This window comes from Budorcas taxicolor, chromosome 4 (assembly GCF_023091745.1).
Source record: "Budorcas taxicolor isolate Tak-1 chromosome 4, Takin1.1, whole genome shotgun sequence".
NCBI classification, from domain to species: Eukaryota; Metazoa; Chordata; class Mammalia; order Artiodactyla; family Bovidae; genus Budorcas; species Budorcas taxicolor.
In genome coordinates, this window is record NC_068913.1 from 118,246,035 (window position 1) to 118,259,290 (window position 13,256).

The window sequence follows — 13,256 nt, forward strand, 5'->3', positions numbered from 1 at the left end:
AGGTACAAAGAACCAAGAAAGAATGGAAGACACTCTCTACATAAAAGTAATTGAATCTGATCGTGAAATGAACCTTATTTTGGAACTGAGAGACAAGGATTTTGTAAGGTTCTTTAATTGTCCCCAGTGAGTTAACATGATCGTGTTTTTAATAAATGAAAATCCCAAAGGAAAACCTCAGCAGAAAAATAGAAATAAGAAAAAGAACTGAATGGACATTCCTAAACAGAAGAACACAAATTCTAAAAGTTTTAAATTCACTGTGTGGATTTGATAGTCAAACAGTTGTGACAGAGCAAAGACAAAGTGACTTTGATGAGAGATCAATAGAAATGATTCCAATGGAAACGATTCAGGGTGAACAGAGAGGAAAAAATTCTTTAATGATCAGAGCTTCAGAGGCTGTTAGATAACATCAGGGTGCCCAATATATGGGAAATTGGAATACCAGAAGGAGAGGACACAGATTAAGGAGCAGGCAAATTGTCTGGAAAATAAGCAGCTAAAGACTTGATGGAGATGTCGATTTGCAGATAGAAGACGCTCATTAAACGTCAAACAAGCATGAAGCAGGCCCCTCTAAAGCGCATCGGCCTGAAGCCGCTGAAAACCACAGACAGCAAAGAAGTCTGGAAAGCAGCGAAAGAGCACAGAAATGGCATGCAGGGAGATAATTCAGGGCACAGTTGGCTCCTCATTAGAAAGCATCGTGACAGAAGAGGGGGGACAGAACTTCCGCTAAAAGAAAAGAAACTAACCTAGACACCTGTTACGAGAAATGCCTTTCAAAAATGAAGGCTAAAGGAAAGCACTTTTAGACAAAGAGTTAAAAGAATTGGTTGCCAGCAATTCGTATAATCAGAAATCCCAAAGAAAAGTCTTTAAGAAGTAGGAAAATGACATCTGTTGGAAACTCATAGTTTTGATAAAATTATTACCATCAGTAATGGTAAATAGTGGATAAATGCGAAGGACAATGTTTTTCCTTTTTTTTTTTTTTTTTTTGGCTTTTTCTTCTTAATGTCTTTATAAGCTATGATATTGTTATAAACAATACTTATAACATTGTCTTGTGGAATGTATAAAGTATTGATGAAACACACACAACAGTTACCACAGGATGAGACTGTATAGGGACCTGAAACCTGAGAGGTTTCAACAGTGTATTTTATGAAAAGTAGCACATGATTAACCCTTGGTAGATGCTGCAAAGTTGAGTACATATTAAAATCTCTAGGACAACCACTAAAAAAAAAAAAAAAGCAAAGAAATACAGCTAAAAATAGGAAAAATTAAATTGTAAAAATTATTCAAACAATAAAGTGAAAATAAGGAAACAGGAAAGAGGAAAACGAGAAGTAGAGAAGTAGAAACAAACGCACACACCCCCCAAAAGAAATTCTAGACCAAACTCATCATATCAATAATTTCATTAAATGTACATCCGGTACATTTACCAGGATAGACCATGTCTGGGGCCACAAAGATGTCTTAATGAGCTTTAATAGGCTAAAATCATGTGCAGAATATTCTTTGATCCAGTGAATTTAAAAATCTGTAAAAAATAAGAAGACCAGAATACATATTTGGAAATTAACATATTTCTCAATAATCATTGGGTCAAGCAGATTTTACAGGGAAAATTAGAAGTAATTTGAAGTGAATAATAACATAATTCAGCATATCAAAATTTGTCAGATGTAGGTAATACGATGCATGAAGAAGTTTTAGCTTTAATAGTCTTACTAAAAGGAAGGAAAATGAAACCAAAATTCTAAGCTTCCATCTTAACAGACTAGAAGAAGAAGAGAAACTAAAGGCAAAGCAGATAGAAGAAAGGGATAAAAAAGAAAAGGGTGTAATTCTGTGGAGCCCGATTTTAAAGGCGTAGCAGCGATAACACCTCTGGCATCAGTCCTGTCCGCACAGTGCTTCCATTTATCAGCTAATTGCTGTGTGAAATGCCTCTGCCTCCACACTGGCTCAGCGCCACCCCCTGCACCCAGAGAGGTAGTATTCTTTCTTTTTCAAAAAATTTTGAGTATAGCTAGTTTACAGTATTGTTAGTTTCAGGTGAACCGAAAAGTGAATCAATCACACACATACGTATATCCACGCTTTTCAGTTCTTTTGCCATTTAGGTTATTACAAAGTTTTGAGTAGAGCTCCTTGCACTATCGAGTAGGTCCTTATTCGCTGTCTTCATTTATGTAGAGTAGTGCACGTACGTCAATCCCAGTCTCCAAATTATTATTTCTTCTTCCCATTGTGTGCTCTGCCTCCTGTCCACCTACTATTTTTTCAGAAAGTTTCAGTTCAGTTCAGTTGTGTCCAACTCTTTGCGACCCCATGGACTGCAGCACTCAAGGCCTCCCTGTCCATCTCCAACTCCCGGAGTTTACTCAAACTCATGTCCATCGAATCAGTGAAGCCATCCAAACATCTCATCCTCTGTCGTCCCCTTTTCCTCCTGCCCTCAATCTTTCCCAGCATCAGGGTGTTTTCAAATGAGTCAGCTCTTTGCATCAGGTAGCCAGAGTATTGGAGTTTCAGCTTCAACATCAGTCCTTCCAGTGAACACTCAGGACTGATTTCCTTTAGGATGGACTGGTTGCACCCTTTCATTTATATAGTATGTGTACACAGACACAGACCCCCATGCCTACATGCCTGTACAATCACACACACACACACACACAGACACACACACACACCTCTACATGTGTACGATTCAGTGAAATTGCTCTATTAATTTTTTAATATTTAACTGGAGGATAACTGCCTTACAATATTGTGTTGACTTCTGCCACACAGCAATGTAAATCAGCCGCAGGTACACACATGACCCCTCCCTCCTGATCCTCCCCACCCCCCATCCCATCCCACTCCTCTAGGGAGTCACAGAGCACCAGGTTGAGTTCCGTGTGCCCATTTAGCAGCTTCCCACTGGCTGGCTGTTTTACACATGGCAGTATATGTGTGTCAATTCATATATATTACCTCTCGGTTCATCCCACCCCCTCCTTCCCCGACTGGGTCCAAAGTCTGTTCTCTGTCTGTGTCTCTATCCCTGCCCTGCAATCAGTTCATCAGTTCCATTTCTAAGGGGATATTTGGAATCTCGGTTGATTTACAAAGGACCAGTGTCACTGAAGATACAACGTATCAAGGCAGAGATACACACAAGGGCCGCTGCTGCTGCTAAGTCGCTTCTGTCCTGTCCGACTCTGTGCGACCCCATAGACGGCAGCCCACCGGGCTCCCCCATCCCCGGGATTCTCCCGAACTGCCAGTTCCTCCAGACGTAGCCAAGGGAGCTGTGGGCCAAATGAAAGCAGTCTTGCAGGATGCGGATGTGGGTTTGCGCATGGGTACATGTAGATTTCACCCTAACGTTTCAGACGCAGGGAATCAAGCCCTTTAGTACCAAGCACCTTCCAACTCTTGGGGTATGAGGTTCCATAATCTGCTCATCTGTGTGTCCCACTCCCCCAAATTCTAGAATGTTCTAAAGGTGGTGTGTACTTGCACAAGTAGAGCAGGAGAAACGATTCAAAGAGAAGCTTCACGTGCAGTTATATGGAAAGGCGCTGAATATGTTTCACCATACTTAATGGATCCTTCAGTGAAACACAGGATATATTTTTGTTGGAACTGGGTCAGTTCATTTTACCTAAATGTCTACCAAGAGCTAGTGAGTTCCTTGGAGTTTCATGTTTCTTTTTTATTTCCTCTCTTGTAGATAAAGAATTCATCTACAGAGAGCAGAAAGGAAGTGTGATACTGCGGAATGTTGAAACAAATACTTCTACGGTGTTAATAGAAGGCAAAAAAATTGTAAGTACTCCCTTTAATGACCAGGATAATTTCAGTTTTCCCGCCTTCGAGTCAATAAAGCAGAAAATGACTTTAGCTTTCAACTTTCAGTATAGCCAAGCAGAAGCAATAAATTTATAAGACCGCAGACTGAGCAGCTGAAGAAAATGTGAAACTGAGACCACACTAATTTAATAAGCTGAAAGCATGCTTTCTCTGAGTGCCCAGAAAGTTCCTCTGCAGGTGTTGGAAACAAGTGTTGCATATCACGTATAATTGAAAGACGAGTCCTAAGGCTTCGCACATTTACAGAACAATTGGGGGTAATGCAGAGAATACTTCAGGATGGCTTGCTCGATCTCATTTTTTAAAAAACGCATCCTCGCGTGCACAGGGCGTATTAACTTAGGGACTGACAGTACTTACTCTATAATGACATGAAGTGATGTTTATGCTTTGGAACAAGGACGGAGTCAATATGAATGCCAGTACTTCATCATTGGGAATACCTGTTTTCCCAAAGATAATGGTATTAAGATTTGGAGCCCTTGTACAGCTAATGGTATTTATTGAAGAATTGACTGAAGTTATGTACCAGAAATCAATTTAAAGAGCATCAACTCTTTTTTTTTTCCACATATGTTCACGCTCATTTTTAGAAGGAATCAATCTTCAGCTTTAGGGAATCTATCCTTTTCTTGTACGATATGCTGAAAGGAAGTCACGGAAAGAAACTAAGGCAAGTCTGTTAAACGAGAGACTTGAAACAACCAAGAATTTGCAGTCAGAATGGTCATAACAAGCATCTGGTGTGAATGAGAAACACAAGGAATTCTGGGATCTGGGGATTAGAGCCCACAGTGGCGGGTGGGGGTAGGGGGCAAGGGGCAGGGGAAGAGCTGCCTGGATTTACAGCTAAGGATCCTGAGCCCAGTAAGGGAGTGAGCTTGAGGACCCTGGGTGAGGACTCAGGCTGGTCCCTGGAGCCTCCATCCCAGACAAGAAACGATGAGAGGACCACTCCATCTTTGTGCTGCCCCACCCCACCACCCACACAAATGCTGCCCCACCTTCTCCAGAACACAAAGCTTGCCTTTTGAACACTTTTCATTTCTTTTCGGTGTAGTGACACCTTGTTCTTTAAAAGTAAGCAGTTTAGTGGTGTTTAGAATGAAATGGATCCCGCCCTTTACAGAGACTGTTTGCGGAGGTGAGGGAGGCCTGGAATAGCTGTATGACGGTATAATTCCCAAAACGACAGGTTTATTGAATTCAATAGTATTCTGGCAAAGTAGGACCTGACCCAGAAAGAATGAATGTGCCTGCATTTCTTTGTGTTAAAAAACCATCTGTGATAGAATGACTGCCCTTAGAAAAGCTGATTCAACTCACTTAAAAATACAGGAGCTGCAGAAATGGTTTTCTAATAATAATCGAGAGGAGAAAGTAATGGGACTGTTGCTGAGGGTAAGTACGTGTTAGTGTCAGGATAGTGGCGATACTTCCTGTGAGGACATCAGTTTGCTGACAGCAGGTGCTGTCCATACAGCTATGTAAGACTAGGAAGGGCTTTCTCTTTCTCAGATCAATGCCTTGTGACAGACCGTGTATTGTAACTGAAGTTGTTTTAGTCAAGTAATAAAGCAACTTTGGAAAACACCTTAGGTACAGAAAAAAGGAAGAACTTTTCTTGAACATCAGAAGGCGTATCCTGTATAATGAAATTTCTTCTTAACATGTCATTTATTTATCCACTCACATCAGAAACATTTGTTGAGTGCCAAAGGTGTACATACATTCTGATTAATACTGTTCATGATCAAGCCAGTTTATTCCTGGCTCAAAGCTGCATGTAAAGACTCCTATAAACAGACCTCAGATAAGTTCAGTTCAGTTCAGTCGCTCAGTCATGTCTGACTCTTTGTGACCCCATGGACTTCAGCATGCCAGGCCTTCCTGTCCATCGCCAACTCCCAGAGCTTACTCAATCTATGTTCATTGAGTCGGTGATGCCATCCAACCATCTCATCGTCTGTCATCCACTTCTCCTCGCACCTTCAATCTTTCCCAGCATCAGGGTATTTTCACATGAGTCAGTTCTTCCCATCAGGTGGCCAAAGTATTGGAGTTTCAGCTTCAGCATCAGTCCTTCCAATGAATATTCAGGACTGATTTCCTTTAGGATGGACTGGTTGGATCTCCTCGCAGTCCGAGGGACTCTCAAGAGTCTTCTCCAACACCACAGTTCAAAAGCATCACTTCTTCAGTGCTCAGTTTTCTTTATAGTCCAACTCTCACATCCGTACATGACCACAGGAAAAACCACAGCTTTCACTAGAGGGACCTTAAGAGGAAAAGTCATTGGCAGCCTGCATACTCATTTAGAACACAGAAGCTCTGGATTTAAGTTCTTTTGAGCCAGTTAAACTGCTTATTCTTCAGCGCCTCTGTCTGCAAGTTAAAGCCGATGGAACGATCCAGCCTTGAGATGGCTGTCTGCCCTGTGTGTTTTCATGAGCAAACGTGAAGAAAGGGGAGCACAGTGCTCTGAGGGTTGGGGCCAAGGGACCGCCTGCTCCCGGGAGGGTGCGTGGGCTGCAGAGAGCAGGAGCACAGGGCAGTGACTCTCGTCTGATCTGCCCTCTTCCCTCTGCAATGATGGCTCACCAAGCAGTCTCTCCTTATTCGAAACTCGGAAGCTTGAGATTGTTTCAGTGATAAAGGTAAGCTGAGAGAGAGAACTGTGCTACCTGTGAGGCTACCTGTAATCTTTGCGTTTATCTTAAAACAACCCAGAACCAGTGGAGAAATGAACGTAAGGCAGTGAATGCCTGGGTCAGTTCAGACTATCAACCTGCAGTCTGACCCCTAACCTCATCCTCCTTCCCCAGCCTCACAGGCACCGTCACATAGGGTGGGTACCCCAGCCCGCTGGCCTTAAGCATCGTCCTGGCTCCGTGGCTTCTGTGACGGGCTCTTTCCCGGGATGGATCAATGGACGGGAATGAGACTGAATGCGACTCACACTAGCCAGTCCAGCAGAAGGGCTTTACAGAAATCATTGATGGTGATGCAGGCGAGAGCTTACGCTGTGCTGGGCTCACCTGGAGGGGTCTCACTTGCCCCCCAGACAACTTCCTTTAACAAAAAGGGGGTCATTTGTCCCTTCTCACACCTTCAAATGGTAGAAATCAGATCATGAAATATTTCAGAACTCCACAAATAGTTTAAGCTGTGAGCTCAAGGAGACATTTAGCATTCTGTGGTAATTTCATCCTGGTTTGCACTGTTACTTACATTCTTTGGGGGTTTTTATGTTATTTTCTGATCGGTATTTTCAGATCCTTATTATTGGATAGTGTATCCTATTTGATGTGACATGATAATTGACTTTAGGAAGGACTTACCAAAATATCTTGGCCAGGGGACTTCCCTGGTGGTTAAGACTTTGCCTTCCAATGCAGGGAGTGCAGGTTTGATCCCTGGTTGGGAAGCTGAGATCCCACATGCCTTGCAACCCTCCCCCCAACCAACAAAAAACAACCAGAAAGCAGAAACAATGTAACAAATTCAGTAGAAACTTAAAAATTTAGTACACATCTGAAAAAAATCTTTGGAAAATATCTTGGTTCACTTTCTGATTTTTTGAATACTTTTGAAGCATTCCTTTTAGATTTCTATGGGAAATGAAATCACAAGCACATTGTCTGGGAGCCGGGGACCTGTGCTGCTCAGCTGCAAAGCTCATCAGAGGCAGGTTCTGCCTGGTTGAGTTTTGTCTCTTCCACAGTGCTTGGCACTGTGACCTACACACAGTAGGTGCTCCATAACTGTGTATTGTGTGAATGAACATAAAAGGTCACAAAACAGGAGTAAGCCGTCTGTCTCCCAGAGCATCAGTGCGGTAAGGATGGGGGCGGTTCCTGACCCAGCTCCTCCCCATGCTGGCGTTGCTGTCTGCTCAGGAGCCGGAGGCCTTCAGGCAGCGGTCCAAGCTCTGTGCATCCTCTCCCACCTCCCAGGAGCGTTTTCTGGACCACATGAGAAGACAGACGTGGCAGACTTGGATGTGAGCATTAGTCAGCATGGCTCAGGATTGTGGGAGAGCCCCGGTGGATCAAGGATCCAGCAGGATGAGCCAGTGGCGGCTCTAAATAGAGATACCCAGGGTGACTAGGTCAGCAGTGGTGGATGGAGAATTAGCATCCTTGGCTTCCAGCCCCTTCCCTGTAGGAGTTGGGTCTAGGCTGTGTCCCAAAATGAGGCAGGTGCATTCCCTCCAATTTCTAAAACTAAAGTCTAAGCCAGCTTTCACGTGCATTCTGTGCACGCAGCCCTCATTGTACTGAGTTTTGCAGATATTGTGTTTTTTCCACAAATTGAGGGTTTGTGGGCACCTACGTCAACCAGGTCTTCCGGTGCCATTTTTCCAACAACATTTGCCCACCGTGTGTCTCTGTCACGTTTTGGCAGTTCTCACTGTACCTCAGATTTTTCACTCTGTTTGTTACGGGGAACTGTGATCCGTGATTTTTGATGTTGCTATTGTAATTCTTTGCAGGGCACCCTGGGGAGCACCTGTATAAGAAAGCAAATTTAATTGAAAATGTTGTGTGTGTTCTGACTGCTCCCCACTCCCAGCCATTCCTCTGACTCTCCTTCTCAGTCTCTCTGTTCCCTGAGACTCAACAGTATTGAAATTGGGCCAGTTAATGGCCCTACAAGGTCCTCTAAGTATTCAAGTGAAAGGAAGAGTCACATGCCAGGCCTCTCACTTTAAATCAAAAGTCAGAAGTGGTGAAGCGTAGTGAGGGAGGCTCCTCAAAAGCCACAACAGGCCAAAAGCTAAGCCTCTGGTCATTTACCCACGTTGTGAACGCAAAGGAAGAGTTCTTGAAGGAAGTGAAAAGTGCTCCTCCAGCGACCGCATGAGTGATAAGAAAGCAAAATAACCTCATTGCTGTCGTGGAGAAGGTTTTAATGTTCTGGACAGAAGATCTGAACAGCCACCACATTGCCTTAAGCCAAAGTCTAATCCAGGCAAGGCCCTAACTCTAAAGTTCTCTGAAGCCTGAGACAGGTGAGGAAGCCGCAGGAGAGAAGTCTGAAGCTGGCAGAGGCTGGTTCGTGAAGTCTGCATAAGGAAACCATCTCCCTAGCATCCAGTGCAGGGTGAAGCCAGCAAGTGCTGATGTAGGAGCTGGGTCATCCAGAAAACCTAGGTAAGATGATCAGTGAAGGTGGCTACAGTAAGCCACACAGTTTCAGTTTATTGGGTTGGCCAGAATCCCAGCAGATGGGCCAGGTGAACTTTTTGGCCAGCCCGATAGGTGAAACAGTCTTCTGTCGGAAGAAGACAGCATCAAAGACTTTCATAGCTAGAGACAAGTCAGTACCTGGCCTCAAAGCTTCAAGGGACAGGCTGACTCTGGCATTGAGGGTTAATGCAACTGATGACTTTCACTTGAAGCCAGTGCTCATTTACTGTTCCAGAAGTCCTAGGGCCCTCAAGAATTAGGCTAAATCCACCCTGCCCTGTGCTCTATAAATAGAGCAACACAGCCTGGATGATGGCTCATCCGTTTACCACATGGTCTACTGAATATTTTAAACCCACTGTTGAGACCTACTGCTCAGAAAAGAAGATGCCTTTCAAGATATTACTGCTCACTGACAATGCACCTGGTCCCCAGAAGCTCCGATGGAGACGTACAACAAGATTAACATTCTCATGCCTGCAAACACAATCATTCTGTAGCTCAGGGATCAAAGAGTAATCTTGATTTTTAAGCCCATTAAGAAATATTTCCTTAGACTATAGCTGCCATAGGTAGTGATTCCTCTGATAATCTGGGCAAAGTCAGTTGAAAACCTTTTGGAAGGGACTCACCATTCTAGATGTTAAGAACATTCATGATTCATGGGAAGAGGTCAAAGCACCAGTGTTAACAGGAGATTGGGAGAAGTCGAGTCTAACCCTCATGGATAACTCTGAGGGGTTCAAGACTTCAGTGGAGGAAGTAACGGCAGATGCAGAAACAGCGGGAAAACTAGAATTAAAAGTGGAGCCTGAGGATGCGCCTAAATGGCTCCAATCTCATGATATATTTGAGTGGATACGGAGTTGCTCTTATGGATGAGCAAAGCGAGTGGTTTCTTGAGATGAAGTCTACTCCTATGAAGATGCTGTGAAGATGGCTGACATAACAACAGAGAATTTAGTACGTTCCTCCAACTTTCTGATGAAGCAGCAGCAGTAGGTTTGAGAGCACCGACTCCAGTTTTGAAAGACGTTCTACTGCGGGAAAAGCACTTTGAAACAGCGTTGCATGCTACAGAGAAATTGTTCCTAAAGGGAGAAGTCAATCAATGTGCAAACTTCATTGCTGTGTTATTTCAAGAAATTGCCACAGTCATCCCACTGATTCTCTTTCTCCAGTGCAAGTGCATTTAAAATGGGCTTAATAACATAAATTTCACTGGGGCTGAAATTCTTACAGAAACTCACCACCATCTCTCCAATTCTTCTAAAACATCATAGTGCAAAAATTCTCCACAGGAAGCAGAGTTAGCCTCTGCTTGAGATTTCAGTATCTAAAGCGGAAGTAGTCTTTGCAGATTGTGTCATTCAAACCCTTCCTTTCTTCCGTGAGGAAACCAAGAGGGTCCACAGACAACTGTGACTTGAGCTCCACTTCATGAGCTGTGGATCCAGCAGGCTGGTTCAGCACAAGCCTCCGTGTTACCTGCGGCACTCATCCTTTTACGCTCTCTGCACTTAACAATACCATCGGTAAGCCAAGAGTGGTACAGTGGATACAGCTATTCATCGTATTACTTACATTGTTCCAGGTGTTTGGGAAGCAACTTAGCGATGCATCCAAGGTTAATAAAAATATTTTCGTCTTCTGACTCATTCCAGGGAATTTGTCATAAGTAAATTTTCTAAAACGTTTCTTGAAATAGTGAAAAGACGTGACACTTGAGAAATGAGATAAGTAAGCAAGTAAAACTAGGCTTCCCTCGTAGCTCAGTTGGTAAGTAAAAGTAAATTAAAGGGGCTTCCCTGGGTGGTCCAGCGGTTGAGATTCCACCTTGCGATGCAGGGGACGTGGGTTCCATCCCTGGCTTGGGAACTAAGATCCCACATACCTCGGAGAAACTAAGCCGGCAAGCCGCAACTGCCGAACCCACACGCCACGGCTAGAGAGGCCTCATGACGTGGCTAAGACCCAGCTGAGACCCAAGGCAGCCTAACTGACTAATTAAACATGATGTTGCTGTTAAAATAATAGTTATGAAGGCTACAGAGTATTAAATAATGCAAAAATGTTTATGATGTTTTACTAAATAAACACAGAAGAATGCAATATAATACACTTCAGTTAACACCTGTCAGCATCATCTGTGTACCCTGAGAAGGCTGGGAAGTCAACACCGAGTTCTGACAGTAGCTCGTCTCACTGGGTGGTGACATTTTGTACATTATTTTGCAGTGTGATGATTTCCATAATTGTTGTTTCAATGCCGTTTACTCAGTAATTTTAATCAGATTTTAAAAAATTCAACCTCACATTCCCAAGACATTAGATTTCTTCCATTGATGAATATGTAAGAGCTATAGATGGTTCCTAGAAACACTTGGAAGAGGAAAACAAGCAAATAGAAATATATATATATCCTGTTGTTACGCTTATGTTAGACTTTCTCAACTTTTTATGTCTTTACTTGTTTAATTACTGATCTACTTGTTTTAATTACTTATTTAAATTGCTGGATTAGCATTTAAATGAAAAGCCTTTTTGTTTCTTTAATTTCTTTCTCTCTTTGATTTTATATCATCATGAGACAGTAGAATTTGAATTTTTATCTCACTCTCTAAAAATGAATGAATTCTAACTCCCCACAGGGAGGGACATAATTACAAGTGTTCTTAGAGCCGTTCCAGACTCCAGGAGAGAAATGGCCAAGGAAATCCAGAAGGTTCTTCCTTGCACTGATGCCACCAGACCCCCAGCTAGGCTGCGTCTGTGGTGGGGCCAGCCGTGCCCGGCAAGCATTTCTGCCCCAAGCTGACTAAACTGGGCCCCAAGTCAGGGCCGTGATGGAGGAACAGCCTTGTTTTGTCCATAATTCAGACGGTCAGTACTGGCACTGACATGCCCAGGGAAAGGTTTTGTTTGGCCCACGGAGCAGCTTTGTACAAACTCAGTGTCCACATTTCTGGCTTTGCTCTAAAAACAGGAAGATCTGGCAGCAGCAAGACATACTATTCTCACAGATAACAGATCTGGCTGGTGGGGCCGGGGCAGCTGGCCCGTCCCCAGAGTAACCACAAGCCCTGGCTTCTGACCAGACCAGTCTCAGGGTGTCAAAACTTTTAGTCTACAGACGAAAGGGCGGCCTGAAAAGTCAGCATGTTTTGCAGGAATACTGTAGATGGCTGTTGTCCACAACGCCTCTGTGTATTCTGTATTTCCTCCCATGTCTACGTGGTTCAGCACTTCCTCTCTGTCCTTCTGTGTTTTTCCTTTTTCCTTTGGGGTCTCAGATGACCCCTTCCTTTGTATTCCTGATAGTTGCTTTTACTGTTTCTCCCTCTCTTCTTCCCTTCCTTTGTCCACCTCTCATGTGACAAGATAGAACAAGAGACAAAAGTGTTTTTTACTTATTTTAATTCTCATTTTCATTCTGTTTTTAACTTTTTAGATTGTACATGATTGTATATATTTAACTTTATAAATTGTATGATTTAACTTTTTAAACTATTTTCCAATGTTTATTTTCTTTGTTTCTATTTAAAATTTTTTATTGAAATGTAGTTAATTTACAATGTTGTCAGTTTCTGCTGTACCTCAAAGCGATTCAGTTATATACATACATACATACATGTATACATACATACATGTATACACATATACATACATGCACACATACATCCATACATGTATGCATACATACATGTGTACATACATGCACGTATACATATATACATACACATGCATATATATACATATATACACACATACATATATGCATACATACACACATACATAGATATATACACACATACATATATATATATATACATGCATACATATACATACACACATACATACATATACACATACATACACACATACATATATACATACATACATACACACATACATACAGACAGATATACATACATACATACACGCATACATATATACATACATACACACACATACATACACATACATACACACACATACATATATACATACACACATATACATACATACATATATACACATACATGCATACATATATACACACATACATACATACATACATACATACATATATACGTATATATAGGCTTCCCTGGCCGCTCAGATGGTAAAGAATCTGCCTGCAATGCAGGAGACCCAGATTCAGTCTCTAGGTCAGGAAGA

The 13,256-nt window shown here is 42.6% G+C and overlaps 1 protein-coding gene across 1 annotated transcript in view; it reads left to right on the forward strand.

The window, feature by feature from the left end:
- Positions 1-13,256, forward strand: part of DPP6 (dipeptidyl peptidase like 6) — a 795,167-nt gene that overhangs the window by 507,745 nt on the left and 274,166 nt on the right. Inside the window, exon 4 of the mRNA XM_052638993.1 lies at positions 3,743-3,837. Within this exon, the coding sequence (XP_052494953.1) occupies positions 3,743-3,837 (95 nt within the window). The remainder of the gene's footprint in view (positions 1-3,742; positions 3,838-13,256) is intronic.